This window comes from Phyllobates terribilis, unplaced genomic scaffold, assembly GCF_046119375.1.
Source record: "Phyllobates terribilis strain yellow unplaced genomic scaffold, ASM4611937v1 Scaffold_7__3_contigs__length_470593459, whole genome shotgun sequence".
In the NCBI taxonomy this organism is placed as follows: Eukaryota; Metazoa; Chordata; class Amphibia; order Anura; family Dendrobatidae; genus Phyllobates; species Phyllobates terribilis.
Window position 1 is genome coordinate 140,534,852 of NW_027362767.1, and position 17,238 is coordinate 140,552,089.

At 50.4% G+C, this 17,238-nt stretch overlaps 2 protein-coding genes across 3 annotated transcripts; one reads left to right on the plus strand and one right to left on the minus strand.

The window, feature by feature from the left end:
• The first annotated feature begins 8,220 nt into the window (after nucleotides 1–8,220).
• Nucleotides 8,221–14,158, plus strand: PIAS3 (protein inhibitor of activated STAT 3). Its single transcript, XM_073642263.1, is given in 15 exon segments — nucleotides 8,221–8,250; nucleotides 8,350–8,367; nucleotides 8,369–8,801; nucleotides 9,841–9,925; nucleotides 10,024–10,074; nucleotides 10,182–10,272; nucleotides 10,369–10,503; nucleotides 10,577–10,682; nucleotides 10,755–10,828; nucleotides 10,913–11,073; nucleotides 11,175–11,311; nucleotides 11,402–11,567; nucleotides 11,659–11,792; nucleotides 11,990–12,030; nucleotides 12,956–14,158. Coding segments are annotated over 15 exon segments (1,923 nt in total). The 3' UTR covers nucleotides 13,217–14,158.
• Nucleotides 13,933–16,348, minus strand: NUDT17 (nudix hydrolase 17). Of its 2 annotated transcripts, none has more exons than XM_073639324.1 (8): nucleotides 16,132–16,348; nucleotides 15,503–15,625; nucleotides 15,231–15,414; nucleotides 15,093–15,118; nucleotides 14,879–14,971; nucleotides 14,699–14,798; nucleotides 14,479–14,614; nucleotides 13,933–14,406 (listed from the first exon to the last, which is right to left on the minus strand). In XM_073639324.1, the coding sequence occupies exons 1-8, from the start codon at nucleotides 16,204–16,206 to the stop codon at nucleotides 14,241–14,243; spliced, it is 903 nt and encodes a 300-aa protein (XP_073495425.1). In that variant the 5' UTR covers nucleotides 16,207–16,348; the 3' UTR covers nucleotides 13,933–14,240. The 2 variants fall into 2 exon arrangements, with proteins under 2 accessions (XP_073495425.1, XP_073495426.1); XM_073639325.1 differs by having other exon boundaries at nucleotides 13,934–14,406; nucleotides 14,479–14,609; nucleotides 14,700–14,798.
• Nucleotides 16,349–17,238: the final 890 nt, after the last annotated feature.

Sequence of the window (17,238 nt, forward strand, 5' to 3'; positions counted from 1 at the left end):
GGTATCGAGGCTGTACGTCAGGGTATCGAGGCTGTACGTCAGGGTATCGAGGCTGTACGTCAGCGTATGGAGGATGTACGTCAGCGTATGGAGGATGTACGTCAGCGTATGGAGGCTGTATGTCAGTGTATGGAGGCTGTATGTCAGTGTATGGAGGCTGTATGTCAGTGTATGGAGGATGTACGTCAGCGTATGGAGGCTGTACGTCAGCGTATGGAGGATGTACGTCAGCGTATGGAGGCTGTACGTCAGCGTATGGAGGCTGTACGTCAGCGTATGGAGGATGTATGTCAGCGTATGGAGGCTGTACGTCAGGGTATCGAGGCTGTACGTCAGGGTATCGAGGCTGTACGTCAGCGTATGGAGGATGTACGTCAGCGTATGGAGGATGTACGTCAGCGTATGGAGGATGTACGTCAGCGTATGGAGGCTGTATGTCAGTGTATGGAGGATGTATGTCAGTGTATGGAGGCTGTACAGTGGTGGCCAAAAGTATAGGCACCCCTGCAATTCTGTCAGATAATACTCAGTTTCTTCCTGAAAATGATTGCAATCACAAATTCTTTGGTCTTATTCTCTTCATTTAATTTGCTTGCAAGGAAAAAACACAAAAGAGAATGAAGCAAAAATCAAATCATTGATCATTTCACACAAAACTCCAAAAATGGGCCGGACAAAAGTATTGGCACCCTCAGCCTAATACTTGGTTGCACAACCTTTAGCCAAAATAACTGCGAACAACTGCTTCCGGTAACCATCAATGAGTTTCTTACAATGCTCTGCTGGAATTGTAGACCATTCTTCGTTGGCAAACTGCTCCAGGTCCCTGATATTTGAAGGGTGCCTTCTCCAAACTGCCATTTTGAGATCTCTCCACAGGTGTTCTATGGGATTCAGGTCTGGACTCATTGCTGGCCACCTTAGAAGTCTCCAGTGCTTTCTCTTAAATCACTTTAAAGTGCTTTTGGAAGTGTGTTTTGGGTCATTGTCCTGCTGGAAGACCCATGACCTCTGAGGGAGACCCAGCTTTCTCACACTGGGCCCTACATTATGCTGCAAAATTTGTTGGTAGTCTTCAGACTTCATAATGCCATGCACACGGTCAAGCAGTCCAGTGCCAGAGGCAGCAAAGCAACCCCAAAACATCAGGGAACCTCCGCCATGTTTGACTGTAGGGACCGTGTTCTTTTCTTTGAATGCCTTTTTTTTCCTGCACACTCTATGTTGATGCTTTTTCCCAAAAAGCTCTACTTTTGTCTCATCTGACCAGAGAACATTCTTCCAAAACGTTTTAGGCTTTCTCAGGTAAGTTTTGGCAAACTCCAGCCTGGCTTTTTTATGTCTCGGGGTAAGAAGTGGGGCCTTCCTGGGTATCCTACCATACAGTCCCTTTTCATTCAGACGCCGACGGATAGTACGGGTTGACACTGTTGTACCCTCGGACTGCAGGGCAGCTTGAACTTGTTTGGACGTTAGTCGAGGTTTTTTATCCACCATCCGCACAATCTTGCGTTGAAATCTCTCGTCAATTTTTCTTTTCCGTCCACATCTAGGGAGGTTAGCCACAGTGCCATGGGCTTTACACTTCTTGATGACACTGCGCACGGAAGACACAGGAACATTCAGGTCTTTGGAGATGGACTTGTAGCCTTGAGATTGCTCATGCTTCCTCACAATTTGGTTTCTCAAGTCCTCAGACAGTTCTTTGGTCTTCTTTCTTTTCTCCATGCTCAATGTGGTACACACAAGGACACAGGACAGAGGTTGAGTCAACTTTAATCCATGTTAACTGGCTGCAAGTGTGATTTAGTTATTGCCAACACCTGTTAGGTGCCACAGGTAAGTTACAGGTGCTGTTAATTACACGAATTAGAGAAGCATCACATGATTTTTCAAAGGGTGCCAATACTTTTGTCCACCCCCTTTTTTAGGTTTGGTGTGGAATTATATCCAATTTGGCTTTAGGACAATTCTTTTTGTGTTTTTTCATTGAAGATAAATTAAATGAAGATAATACCAAAGAATTTGTGATTGCAATCATTTTCAGGAAGAAACTGAGTATTATCTGACAGAATTGCAGGGGTGCCAATACTTTTGGCCACCACTGTATGTCAGTGTATGGAGGATGTAAGTCAGGGTATGGAGGATGTATGTCAGTGTATGGAGGCTGTATGTCACTGTATGGAGGATGTAAGTCAGTGTGTGGAGGCTGTATGTCAGTGTATGGAGGCTGTATGTCACTGTATGGAGGCTGTATGTCAGTGTATGGAGGATGTATGTCAGTGTATGGAGGATGTATGTCAGTGTATGGAGGATGTACGTCAGTGTATGGAGGATGTACGTCAGTGTATGGAGGATGTACGTCAGTGTATGGAGGATGTATGTCACTGTATGGAGGCTGTATGTCAGTGTATGGAGGATGTATGTCAGTGTATGGAGGCTGTATGTCAGTGTATGGAGGCTGTGTGTCAGTGTATGGAGGATGTACGTCAGTGTATGGAGGATGTACGTCAGTGTATGGAGGATGTACGTCAGTGTATGGAGGATGTATGTCAGTGTATGGAGGATGTACGTCAGTGTATGAAGGTCATACATAACAGACCGGACATTCAGTGTCTCCCACTCACACACCACCTCTTCATCTCGCCCCCTATCTGTCGGTGTCCCCCAAGGTTCAGTTCTAGGACCGCTGCTCTTCTCCATCTACACCTTCGGCCTGGGACATCTCATAGAGTCTCACGGCTTTCAGTATCACCTCTATGCTGATGACACATAGATCTACCTCTCTGGACCAGATATCTCCTCCTTATTAACCAAAATCCCACAATGTCTGTCCGCTATCTCATCCTTCTTCTCTGCCAGATTTCTAAAGCTTAACATGGATAAAACTGAATTCATCATCTTTCCGCCATCTCATTCAACCCTCCCAACTGACCTATCTATCAACGTCAATGGCTGTCCACTCTCCCCAGTCCCTCAAGCTCGCTGCCTCGGGGTAACCCTGGACTCTGAACTCTCCTTCAAACCACATATCCAAGCCCTTTCCACTTCCTGCCGACTCGAACTCAAAAATATCTCCCGGATCCGCACATTCCTAAACCATGAATCTGCAAAAACACTAGTGCACGCCCTCATCATCTCCCGCCTTGACTACTGCAACCTCCTGCTCTGTGGCCTCCCTTCTAACACTATCGCATTCCTCCAATCTATCCTAAACTCTGCTGCTCAACTAATCCACCTGTCCCCCCGCTATTCCCCGGCCTCTCCTCTCTGTCCATCTCTTCACTGGCTCCCCATTGCTCAGAGACTCCAGTTCAAAACCCTAACCATGACATACAAAGCCATTCACAACCTGTCTCCTCCATATATCTCCGACCTAGTCTCCCGTTACATACCCGCACGCAACCTCCGATCCTCACAAGATCTCCTGCTCTACTCCCCTCTTATCTCCTCCTCCCACAACCGTATACAAGATTTCTCCCGTGTATCCCCCCTACTCTGGAACTCTCTACCCCAACGTATCAGACTCTCGCCTACCATGGAAACCTTCAAAAGGAACCTGAAGACCCCCCACCTCTTCTGACAAGCCTACAACCTGCAGTAACCACCGCTCCACCATACTGCTGCATGACCAGCTCTACCCTCACCTACTGTATCCTCACCCATCCCTTGTAGACTGTGAGCCCTCGCGGGCAGGGTCCTCGCTCCTCCGCTACCAGTCACTGACACATTGTGTTCAAGATTATTGTAATTGTCCTTGTATTATACCCCTTTTTCACATGTAAAGTGCCATGGAATAAATGGCGCTATAATAATAAATAATAATAATAATGTACGTCAGTGTATGGAGGATGTACGTCAGTGTATGGAGGATGTACGTCAGGGTATGGAGGCTGTACGTCAGGGTATGGAGGCTGTACGTCAGGGTATGGAGGCTGTACGTCAGTGTATGGAGGATGTATGTCACTGTATGGAGGCTGTACGTCAGTGTATGGAGGCTGTACGTCAGGGTATGGAGGCTGTACGTCAGGGTATGGAGGCTGTACGTCAGGGTATGGAGGCTGTACGTCAGGGTATGGAGGCTGTACGTCAGTGTATTTGCACTGATGTACAGCCTCCATGTGCCTCCATACAGCCTCCATACACGGACGTGCATCCTCCATACACTGACATACATCCTCCATCCATCCTCCATACACTGACATACAGCCTCCATACACGGACGTGCATCCTCCATACACTGACATACATCCTCCATCCATCCTCCATACACTGACATACAGCCTCCATACACTGACATACATCCTCCATCCATCCTCCATACACTGACATACAGCCTCCATACACTGACGTACAGCCTCCATACACTGACGTACGTCCTCCATACCCTGACATACAGCCTCCATACCCTGACATACATCCTCCATACACTGACATACATCCTCCATACCCTGACATACATCCTCCATACCCTGACGTACAGCCTCCATACCCTGACGTACAGCCTCCATACCCTGACGTACAGCCTCCATACACTGACGTACAGCCTCCATACACTGACGTACAGCCTCCATACACTGACGTACAGCCACCATACACTGACGTACAGCCTCCATACACTGACATACATCCTCCATACCCTGACATACATCCTCCATACACTGACATACAGCCTCCATACACTGACGTACGTCCTCCATACCCTGACATACAGCCTCCATACCCTGACATACATCCTCCATACACTGACGTACAGCCTCCATACCCTGACGTACAGCCTCCATACCCTGACGTACAGCCTCCATACACTGACGTACATCCTCCATACCCTGACATACAGCCTCCATACACTGACATACAGCCTCCATACCCTGACGTACATCCTCCATACACTGATGTACAGTCTCCATGTGCCTCCATACAGCCTCCATACACTGGCATATAAAGCAAGCAAAGTGTCCCAGATGTTTGGATTCAGAACTTCACCAATTTATTAGTACAGCTTAAAAGGTTCCAGGCACATTAAAAATATTGCATTAAGGCAAAAACCCGACGCATTTCAGACATATAGCTGTCCTTAATCATAGTATGATACTGAAGGTATAGCCTCCATACACTGACTTATAGCCGCCATATACTGATTTATACCCTCCAAGTTCCCCCATACAGTCTCTTTACACTGACGTATACCTTCTAAGTGCCCCCATACAGTCTTTAAACATTGATGTATTTCCTCCGTGTGCCCCCATAGTCTCTATGCACTGACATATACCCTCTAAGTGCCAGCATACAGTCTTTATACATTGACGTATACCCTCCATGTGCCCAAATGCAGTCTCCATACACTGACATATACCCTCCATGTGCCCCATACATTCTCTATACACTGATATATACCCTCCATATGCCTCCATACAGTCTCTATACACTGACGTATAGCCTTCATGTGCTCCCATGCTGTCTCTATACACGGACATATACTCTCCATATAACCCCATACAGTCTCCATACACTGACTTATGGCTTCCATGTGCTGCCATACACTGACATACAGTTTGACACCACTGTTAAATGACAATGTGCGATCCGCATGCATGGCGCTGTCTCAGGTTGCAGCAGTAAGATGGCGCTGTCAGTGGTCACAGTGGAATTTAAAAGGTTCGAAAGGGAAGAAAGCGTCCCTTCAGACCCCATTTGCCCCCTGCCACAACATGCTCATGATGACGGCGGCCTAGTGATGCCCTCCTGAGTCATTTTACAATACACCGAGGGACCAATAAAAAAATGAAGCAAAATATATATTTTTTACAAATAAAAAATAATAAAAGTATAAAAAATTAACAAAACATTCACCTATGTGGGATTGTCTCATAGATGGGAGCAGGACCCTCACTCCTCCGGTATCTGTTCATTTATCTGATTATTGTTATGCTTTTATGGTTGTACAAGTCCCCTCTAAAATGTAAAGGGCTGCGGAATATGTTGGCGCTATAGAAATAACATTTTTTATTATTATTAGTATTAATTGTCATGTGCGGAACTATAAAAAACCCTAGTAACAAAGAAAATGACGGCACTTCCACTACAAAAACTAGGTGTGAACAGGTGCTTACTAAGAGCAGCTACCTCCATATATAATGAACAAATAAAGTAGCACACTGTAACACTGAGTATATAGATGTGAAATATGAAATATGAATAGCATAACTGCTGTAGAAAATAGAAATAAATGAAAAAATTTTTTTAGCGCATGAAATATGAAGTATGAAAAATGAATAGCATTACTGCTCTAAATAAATGAGAAATCTTAGCGCATAAATTGGCCAATTCATGTGTACCTGACAGCCGCGGTAAGGCGTTTCTCGATGTCAGGACCTACCAATGTGAATACCTCTCTAAGAGACCTCCGTCTGCTTATGTGTGGGAAAGACAGATCCTGATGCATTTAAAACCACCTGCGGCATGGGGGTGGGGGTGGAGTGCTTTCCCACACATAAGCAGACGGAGGTCTCTTAGAGAGGTATTCACATTGGTAGGTCCTGACATCGAGAAACGCCTTACCGCGGCTGTCAGGTACACATGAATTGGCCAATTTATGCGCTAAGATTTCTCATTTATTGACAGCAGTAATGCTATTCATTTTTCATATTTCACATCTATATACTCAGTGTTACAGTGTGCTACTTTATTTGTTCATTATAAAAAACCCTGTCACAATGAAAAAAAAAAATTGAAATGGCAGAATCGCTATTTAATGGTCACTTCACCTCCCCCTAAAATAATAATAAAAACAACAGCTCCTTCTGCAAAAAAAAAAGAGGTGCTATTGTTGGTAAAGCAGAGGCCAGGCGCAGGCGCAGACTGCCAGCTCCTCGGCCAGCGTGTGCTCTGGGGACAGTGGCTGAGCGGCAGAGGCAGGCGCTGCAGTCCCGGGCCGCTCCGCTGGGGGCGCCGCAGAGCCGCCGCCCTGTGCATTTCCTGAGAGTCACTTCCATAAAGTGAAAGTCGCGCCGGATCGTGGATTTGCTTCTGCTGATTTCTCCTGTTTTTCCCCCTCGGTCCGGACTCCGGGGTCTCAGATCTCAGGGGACACCGCCAGGAGTGCACTCCTAGATCAGGGGAGACCCCCAGGCGCCTGCTGCCGCCCCTGGTAAGTACGATGCTCCCTGTAACTCTGCTGCGCCCCCAGAGCTGAACTCCTCGCCCCCTGCACTGGGGGAGGGGGGACTCTTCTAGTTTTAGTCCCTTTTTCGGTTGAGGTCTTTCCTTTCGGGGTGGTGTGCAGCTCCAGCTCCTAACAAAGACCCTCCTGGGGTGGATTAACCCTGTCCTGGCTGCAGCGCCCTCCCCTGATGGTTTTCGCAGGATTTGTGGCGATTGCTGCCCTGGATTGCGCTCAGGGGGGCGCTCTACCCACCTGCACTTCCCTGATACATTGTATCATGTGATTTCCATTGTGGTAGCACTGATACAATGTAACAAAACATCAGCTGGGGTGAATACAATGGGTGATGTGCGGGGGGGGGGAGGGCATCGGGGGCTGTACGGTATGTCCTGGTATGACAGCGGTGGGCTCACAAGGTCACGGGTGGGTGGGCTGGTGGTGCCCAGCTGTGTTTGGGTTGTGCCATGTCTACACGTGGCTTAGAGGAGGGTAATAATGGCTTATGGTGGTCCGGGGCAGCGGGGGCTCGTCACTGATAGCTGACACAGTGTCCTGGTGCCCACCAGGTATTTGTCAGCCGGCAGCTGCCCGTGTCCTCACGTTACCCGCAGGTTCATGGATATACAGAGCCCACTGCTGGCACCACCCCCTGTTGTGATAATGTGGTGACGGCCGGGCCTTACTGTCACCACATTGTAGTACTGGCCGGTCACCCTCCGTCATGATAGTAATGGTGGGGGTCTCACTGTCACAACAATGTAGTGGGGTCTCCCCTGTGATAAGACAGTAGTTATGGGGTTATGGAATAATGTGATAAAGGCAGGGTCCCCCCAGCTGTGAGCGTAACGGTAGGACCCTCTGTCAGGATAGTAGTACTAATGGTGGTCCCACTGTCACCATAATGTGCGGAGGGCAGAAGACCCTCTTTCATGACGAGAGAATAGATGTGAAGCCCACCTGATTGGGTATAATGTCGGGGTCTCCCCTGTGTAGTAATGTCGGGGTGTCCCCCGTGTAGTAATGTCCATGGTCTCCCTCCGCCATAGCGGCAGGTAATGACCCCCGGCCTGTGCCAGGTGGCCATGGTGGGCCTGTGAGTCAGGGTATATGTGTACATCACGGTCTTTGGTGGTCCCGTACACTGGGGGTCTTATGGTAACGTCCCCTCCTCTGCTTCTCCGCAGCACATGGTGATGAGGTTTGCGAGTCTCGGAGCTACAAGTTCTTCTGGGTTTGGGTGGCAGGAAATACAAGCTTCTCTCCAAGGCCCTGCCCCTGGTGACGTCCGGCGGCCCCCCGATCATCCCGATGAAGATCAAGGAGCTGTACCGCCGGAGATACCCTCGCAAGGTCCTGAGCGCCACCGACCTGACCATGCTGCACATGCAGGCCGGGGGGCTGCCCAATTCCGGCTCACTGGCCCAGGGAGCCGTGTGCCACCTGGGATACGACAGCGGTGCCATGCCGAGTGCGCTTCCCTCATCTGTGCTGCCCCCCATTCCTATGCTCGGCCCCAAACATGAGCCGGACCTCCAGCACCTGTCACCCCCCATACACCCGGTCCACCCCGACGTGAAGATGAAGAGGCTGCCATTCTACGACGTGTACGACGAGCTCATCAAACCAACCACGCTGGGTGAGTGACGCCCCCTGACCGGTCTGTCCTACAAGAGGGGGCAAGCTCATCTGACGCCCCCCGACCTGTACCTTCCTGCATGAGGGGGCACGCTCATCTGACGCCCTCTGACCTGTACCGTCCTACATGAGGGGGCACGTTCATCTGACGTCCCCTGACCTGTCCCGTCCTACATGAGGGGGCACACTCATCTGACACTCCCTGACCTGTACCGTCCTACATGAGGCGGCACGCTCATCTGACGCCCCCTGACCTGTACCGTCCTACATGAGGCGGCACGCTCATCTGACGCCCCCTGACCTGTACCGTCCTACATGAGGGGGCACGCTCATCTGACGCCCCCTGACCTGTACCGTCCTACATGAGGGGGCACGCTCATCTGACGCCCCCTGACCTGTACCGTCCTACATGAGGGGGCACGCTCATCTGACGCCCCCTGACCTGTACCGTCCTACATGAGGGGGCACGCTCATCTGACGCCCCCTGACCTGTACCGTCCTACATGAGGGGGCACGCTCATCTGACGCCCCCTGACCTGTACCGTCCTACATGAGGGGGCACGCTCATCTGACGCCCCCTGACCTGTACCGTCCTACATGAGGGGGCACGCTCATCTGACGCCCCCTGACCTGTACCGTCCTACATGAGGGGGCACGCTCATCTGACGCCCCCTGACCTGTACCGTCCTACATGAAGGGGCACGCTCATCTGACGCCCCCTGACCTGTACCGTCCTACATGAAGGGGCACGCTCATCTGACGCCCCCTGACCTGTACCGTCCTACATGAGGGGGCACGCTCATCTGACGCCCCCTGACCTGTACCGTCCTACATGAGGGGGCACGCTCATCTGACGCCCCCTGGTCTCTACCAATATTGGCTCCTGGCCCCCTGTAGATGGGTACCGGCTCTACATCCTCCATCTTTAGTTGTCCCTGATTTTGAAGCGACCCTTTCTTTTACTCCGATCCCCCAATTAGAGGGTCACGTTGTCGCTGCTCTGTTTGCTAACTTCCTCCTTGCTGACTGTTTCCCTTTAGCTTCCACAAGCACGCAGCGATTCGAAGAGGCCCACTTTAGCTTTGCACTGACTCCCCAACAAGTCCACCAAATCCTGACTTCCAGGTGAGTGGGGAAATCCTTTTTGAACCACAACTCCCAGCATTCCCTGATGGCCATAATGGGAGTAGTCATTGTTATTTTTTTTTCCTCTTTTTTTTCAGGGACATCTTGCCCGGCGCCAAGTGCGATTACACAGTGCAGGTCCAGCTGAGGTCAGTGGCATACATGTCTGATCGCTGTGAGCGGAGAGGCCGTCTCGCATGGCTGCTCCCTCCATCCACTCCTGAAGGCCGTGTTATAACGTGACGTCTCCCCCCAGGTTCTGTCTGTGTGAGACCAGCTGTCCGCAGGAGGACTATTTCCCCCCCAACCTCTTTGTGAAGGTGAATGGGAAGCTGTGCCCGTTGCCGGTGAGTAAATCTGGCACAAGGTTGTCATTTTCTGGATTTTAGCTAGGTTTCCATTCACTGACCGCAAGCGTATACCTCCCTATTTCCTTCCTCCAGGGTTATTTACCCCCCACCAAGAACGGAGTGGAGCCCAAAAGGCCGAGCCGACCCATCAACATCTCCCCGCTCATCCGGCTGTCCTCCACCGTGGCCAACAACATCGTCGTCAACTGGTCGTCTGAGTTTGGCAGAGTAAGAGTTAACGCCAAGTGCGATGGGGTGATCGTCAGGGCGCACATCCTTGCTGACGCTCTCCGTTTTTCAGAATTACTCGCTGTCTGTGTATCTGGTGAAGCAGCTGACGTCGGTCACCCTACTGCAGAAACTGCGCGCCAAAGGCATCCGCAACCCCGACCATTCCAGAGCGCTCAGTGAGTCCCGTCTCCCAGCCGACCCCTGACCTCTAGTCTCGTAGTGGTCACTCACACTATGTTACCTTCTAGTAAAAGAGAAGCTGACGGCCGACCCTGACAGCGAGATCGCCACCACCAGCCTGCGTGTGTCCCTCATGTGCCCCGTGAGTTCGATCATTCCATTATAGGAGGAATATGGACTCCCCCTTTAAATAAGCCACACCCATCATTTTCTCTTACCTCTGCAGCTAGGGAAGATGCGGCTGACGGTGCCCTGCAGGGCCATCACCTGCACCCACCTCCAGTGCTTCGACGCCGCCCTCTACCTGCAGATGAACGAGAAGAAACCGACATGGACGTGTCCTGTGTGCGACAAGAAGGCTCCGTACGATATGCTGATTATAGACGGGTGAGTCTAGGACCCCTGCAACCAATCTGGGGCTGGTTCAGGTGGGGCCCCCTATTGGCGGCTCCTGGTATCGCCTCTGATCCACTTTCTTCCATTTTCAGTCTCTTCATGGACATCCTGAACTCCTGCACAGACTGTGACGAGATTCAGTTCATGGAAGACGGATCCTGGTGCCCGATGAAACCCAAAAAGGAGAAGCAGGACATGCTGCAGCCTGCGTCGTATGGCGGGGTTGACGGTATGAAATGGTCGCGTGCTCCGGGCAATCGCTCTGGACTGGTCACATTCAAGGAGCTCTCCTCCATTTTAATCTCTTGTCTTCCAGCAGGAACGATCTACAACCTCAGCTCCGACCTGAAGCACAACCCAGAGACCAAGAAGAAGGTGGAGGTGATCGACCTGACCCTGGACAGCTCCTCGGACGAGGACGAGCCTGCGCCCAAGAGGCCGTGTCCCATCACCTCAACGGCCATGCCCTCTGTCGGATCCAAAGGGTAAAAACTGAAGACCCTAACGCTTGGCTCAACCCAACCGTCCTTCTTTCCTTCTGCAGGTCTTAACTCTTATGTCCTTTTTTTTTTTTAGGGTGATCAGCATGGACCATCAACCCTCGTCTGTTCTGAGAAGCCCCCCGCTGACGACGATCGGCAGTGATTACCTGTCCAGCCTTTCTCTACCGGACTACCACCGGACATTCCCGGTACCAAGTGACCTTCAAGGTAAACAGTTCTCCTGGTGTCTGATTCACTCTGATAACATGAAACTGATGTCCTAAAGGAGCACTCTGAATAACTGGAGCGCACTCTCAGAATCAGGCTGCCAGCACGCAGGTTTTGGCTGGAGTGCTTCTTTAAGGCTGGGGCTACCAACTAGTGATAGAAAAGCTGTATGGTCCATCACTGTCTTCTTTCCTCAGGTCTCGATATCTTCTCCTTTCTTCAGACAACGGACAATCAGGTGAGTCAAGAAACCTCCACATGACTAGATGATTTGTCATGAAGCCTGACTCCAGTGTGCCTCCAGATTGTCTCAACCAGTGATCTTCACCCTATGTGACTTCCTAGCCGGGGCAAAACTACAACTCTGAGCATGCCCTGAAAGCCAGTGGCTAGGAAACCACAGGTTGAAAATCACAGCTGAAATCTTGACCATTTGATAACTATATTGTAATGAGCAAATCACCTGACTAATGAGTAACCTAATGTATGTGGTTAGAAATCTGTGTATGCCTAGGAGAGGAAGGGCCCCGATCTGCTGTAGTACAGAAGTGACAGTGATACAATGATGATGACCCGGCTTCTTAAAAGAGGAGCTGTCCCCAAGTCAAATGTGTCGAGTTCTTGCCCGTTTTATTCCCTCTACTTCCCTGAGTATTCTGGTTCCTGTTTTACTAAAATCCGTCATACAGTTTCAGAGATACAGGAGAAGGTGTGGCTTAAAGGCTCCTCGGGGGTGTGTCTCTAGATTGCCCTGCCTCCTTACCCTGTGAGCCACTCCCTCTCTGGTAGAGACCATCAAACCTAAGTAGAAAGGCTCATATCTCTGGAACCGTCTGGCAGATTTAAAAAAAATAAGAAATGGATTACTCAGAGGAGCAACGGGAATAAGATGAAAGCAAAAAATGGTCATTTTTCACCTGGTGATAGGTCGTCCTTAAAAGGGGATTTCAGTAGGGCAGGGAAGGGTCTCTTCTTGACCGGTGGTCATGTAGAGTTGCTGCTGCTCCTTTTGGGATAGATAGGAAAAGCAGAGTACAGTTGTTTCTCTTATCACTCGTTAAGACCACCATGGTTGTATCCCAGCGCTCCAGGTATAGTATAGTCCGCAGCGTTCTGTCCTCTTAAATACCGGCCATTGTACGAGTTTCCCTTTCTTTTCTCAGCATTACAGCCCGTCTGTCATCACCTCCCTGGACGAACAAGATACCCTCAACCACTTTTTCCAGTACCGGGCCCCTACTTCGCATTACATGAGCCCCCTCACCCAGGCCATGGCAGGATCCCACGGCGCGAGCAACGGCGCCAGCCGGATCAGCAGCATCGTATCCACCAGCTCCTTACGAGAAAGCCACGGACACAGCGGATCCCAAACCTCCACCCCGACCATCCCGGGGTGCAGACCGGACATTATATCATTGGACTGAGCGCCAACACAGGCCACATCAATATAAAAAAACAGCATTAAAAGCCGTGGCGGCACACGGACAGCAAGAATGTACAGGGACTTTTTTTTTTCCAAGAAATTGATTTTTAGTATTCTAATAATGTCATAATCAGGTTTATATATCAGATTATTCAGTTTTTTATTGTGTGTGTGTGTGGGGGGGGGGGTGTCATATAAAGCAATACACTATTTCTTCCTGTTATCAGCCACTTTAGGCCAAAAGGAGTAATAGCTTAAAATGAGATGAGTGAGGGGAGATATAGAAACCTTATTGCCCCCTGAGATCAATACTTTATATCATGTATCTCCAGTCAGGAAACTATTATCTAATGATGATAAAAAATGCATTAAAATTAGGTTTTGTAATAGTCACATCATTCTGCAATCACCTGCCATAGAGAAACTTTGCTTGCAGTACTAGTTCCTGCCTGTAGTTGGTGTAGAGTGCGATTTAGTTCGTCACCTACAGGCAGCAGCTGGTACTGCACTCTTTTTATTTATTTTTTTTGTTCTGATCTCAAATTCTCAATACATGGAGGATATGAAGCATATATCAAGGTTTTCTACACCCCTTCCCTCCGTGTATCTATTTTTTTTTGTCTGATTTGTATTTACAGGGCGCTGTGCAGAAAAATAACGCGTAGACATTTTTATATTTTTAGTTTTTTTTTATGTATACGGACTGTAAAGACTGCCCCGCTATCTCCCCTTCACACCGAGAGCCATCTCCATTCCACATCTCCTTCCTGGCACTGAAGGGTTAACGCAATAGCCGCCATCTGCCTATTTATGTATTTAAGTCTGCGATGTATCTGTATTTAGTCTCTTCGTCGTAGTCTCAGTGGGACGGACATTTCTTCCATCAAAAAAAGAAAAAGATTTTTTTTTTTTTAAAGTGGGAATAAACCCTTTTATTTATTCAGTGTGTGTCCTATCATTGCGTGCAGGGGCCTGCGGGGGCGCTGTGGTATCATCCTAAAGTGTACTGATTGATGGAGGAGAGATTAGGTGACTTCATCTCGTCGTAGAGTCTCCAGCCACAATTCAAGCGCGTACTTTGTGCCGGTGCTGACGCGTTCTGTATCTTCACCGTCTATAGGGGCCGTGTTCAGAAGCGTGGACACAGCGAGATCCTTCTGCGTCAGCGATCGCCCGCGGACTTCTGTGATCCTAGAAAAACCGCGACGTATTAAGGTAGAGATCTGCAGAACATTGCCATCCTCGAGGTGGCTCCGCTCTTACCTTATAGAGGTCTGCAGGCCGGGATTTTCCCTCCCAGAATCCTTTACTCCCTCTTCAGCAGCCACGATCCTCTCGGCGATCGCTGGGTCTATCCATGCGCATGCGCTCACTTCCTGCTCGTCTGGGCGGAGCTTCTCATAAATACAGGAAGTTAGGATGTCTGCGCTCGCGCTTTATCCGTGGCGCCATCACTTCCATATTTTGGCGGCACGCCCACCTACCTGCAGCTCCTGGTAGGTTTCATTGGACGAGACCAGCAGGTAGGCAACAATATGATGGCGCTGGGGCAGTCCGCGGCTCAGGAGCGGGGGGAAAGCAGACTACAAAAGAAATAAGGTATGGTGTCCTCGTGGTTTGGGGGGTCCAGTAGGTGGCCATATTTTCCAGGCACAATATTTACCTCCCACAATCCCAGAATGCTCCACAGAAGGTCCGCGCCTTGTAGGTTCAACCCCGTCTCCTCCTGAAGTTCTCGAAGACCGGCCTCATGGAGCTGTTAAAGGGGGAGAAGATCCAGCGATCACTGATTGACGGCGATCCTGCAATAACCATGACTCCGCCTCCTACCGGTCTGATTAGTGGGAAGGCTATGCCCATGATGCAGTGCAACGTACTTGCTCTCCGTCCTCCATGTGACCTCCTGTAAAAAGTTGAAAAGACTCATAAACGCAGCTTTGGATGTGACTGGAGTAGAGGACAGAGTGAGGAGACAGGACTGGATTCTCAGTCGCTTCTACAATGGTGGTACAGACCTGGTGGCACCCAGACGTTGGGGAAGATGCGCAGCTCCTTGGCGCGTCTTGTGAGAAGAACCCTTTTATTTACAGACTGCACCAAGACGGCCACCCCCACGTCCACGCCGCGGCTCGTCAGCTCCTCGGGGAGGGACATAGCTTGCTCCACGGTCAGGTTCTTGATTGGACAGAAGGACGGCCTCTGCGGGATACAGGAGTCACTCCGGGAAAGCAGGATGACATCCAGTATGTCACCGGTCACCCAGCTTTCCCTAGAATCACTTACGCACCTGCAGCTGCGCCTTCCTGGATCCTCTGAACGGCTGATCCGAGATGATGAATTGATTGTGATCCAGGCCGCAGTTTACGGTCGCCCGGTCCTGACCGCCAGGGGCAAAGTGTCCAGTGACGCCCTGGAAAATACCCCCAGACTCGTATCACGGTGCTGCCAAGAGCACGACGCCACCGCAGCGCTGCCGAGAGCACGGCGCCACCACAGCCCAAGAGCACGGCGCCACCGCAGCGCTGCCAAGAGCACGGCACCACCACAGCCCAAGAGTACGGCGCTACCGCAGCGCTGCCAAGAGCACGGCGCTACCGCAGCGCTGCCAAGAGCACGGCGCCACCGCAGCGCTGCCAAGAGCACGGCGCCACCACAGCCCAAGAGCATGGTGTCACCGCAGCGCTGCCAAGAGCACGGCGCCACCGCATCGCTGCCAAGAGCACGGCGCTACCGCAGCGTTGCCAAGAGCACGGCACCACCGCAGCACTGCCAAGAGCACGGCACCACCGCAGCGCTGCCAAGAGCACGGCGCTACCGCAGCGCTGCCAAGAGCACGGCGCCACCGCAGCGCTGCCAAGAGCACGGCGCCACCACAGACCAAGAGCATGGTGCCACCGCAGCGCTGCCAACAATTACCTGCACAAACTTTGCACATTGCAGCAGAGACGTCTCTTTCCTCAGATAAACTAGGACGCGTTTTGCAGACTCCATCTTGGATGGTTAATGAGATGTCATCATAGATCCCAGCGCCGGCTGCAAGTAATAGACCGCAGAAAGCCGAGACCTGCACCTAAGAGCACTTGTGTACCATGGAACAGGAAGCAGTCACCTCCCAGAATCCTCAGCAAGAGGCGGAAACAAAAAAGGGAGGGTGCCCTCTGCTGGGCAAACATAGGTACTGACAGGAACAAGGCTTACTTCACAGCGCAGCAGAGTATCACACAGGAGAGGATTAGATACACAGCGCAGCAGACAGTATCACACAGGGTAGGATTAGATACACAGCTCAGCAGACAGTATCACACAGGATAGGATTAGATACACGGCTCAGCAGACAGTATCACACAGGATAGGATTAGATACACGGCTCAGCAGACAGTATCACACAGGATAGGATTAGATACACAGCTCAGCACGCAGTATTATACAGGATAGGATTAGATACACGGCTCAGCAGACAGTATCACACAGGATAGGATTAGATACACGGCTCAGCAGACAGTATCACACAGGAGAGGATTAGATACACAGCTCAGCAGACAGTATCACACAGGAGAGGATTAGATACACAGCTCAGCAGACAGTATCACACAGGAGAGGATTAGATACACAGCTCAGCAGACAGTATCACACAGGATAGGATTAGATACACAGCTCAGCAGACAGTATCACACAGGATAGGATTAGATACACGGCTCAGCAGACAGTATCACACAGGAGAGGATTAGATACACGGCTCAGCAGACAGTATCACACAGGAGAGGATTAGATACACAGCTCAGCAGACAGTATCACACAGGAGAGGATTAGATACACAGCTCAGCAGACAGTATCATACAGGATGGGATTAGATACACAGCTCAGCAGACAGTATCACACAGGAGAGGATTAGATACACAGCTCAGCAGACAGTATCACACAGGAGAGGATTAGATACACAGCTCAGCAGACAGTATCATACAGGATGGGATTAGATACACAGCTCAGCAGACAGTATCACACAGGAGAGGATTAGATACACGG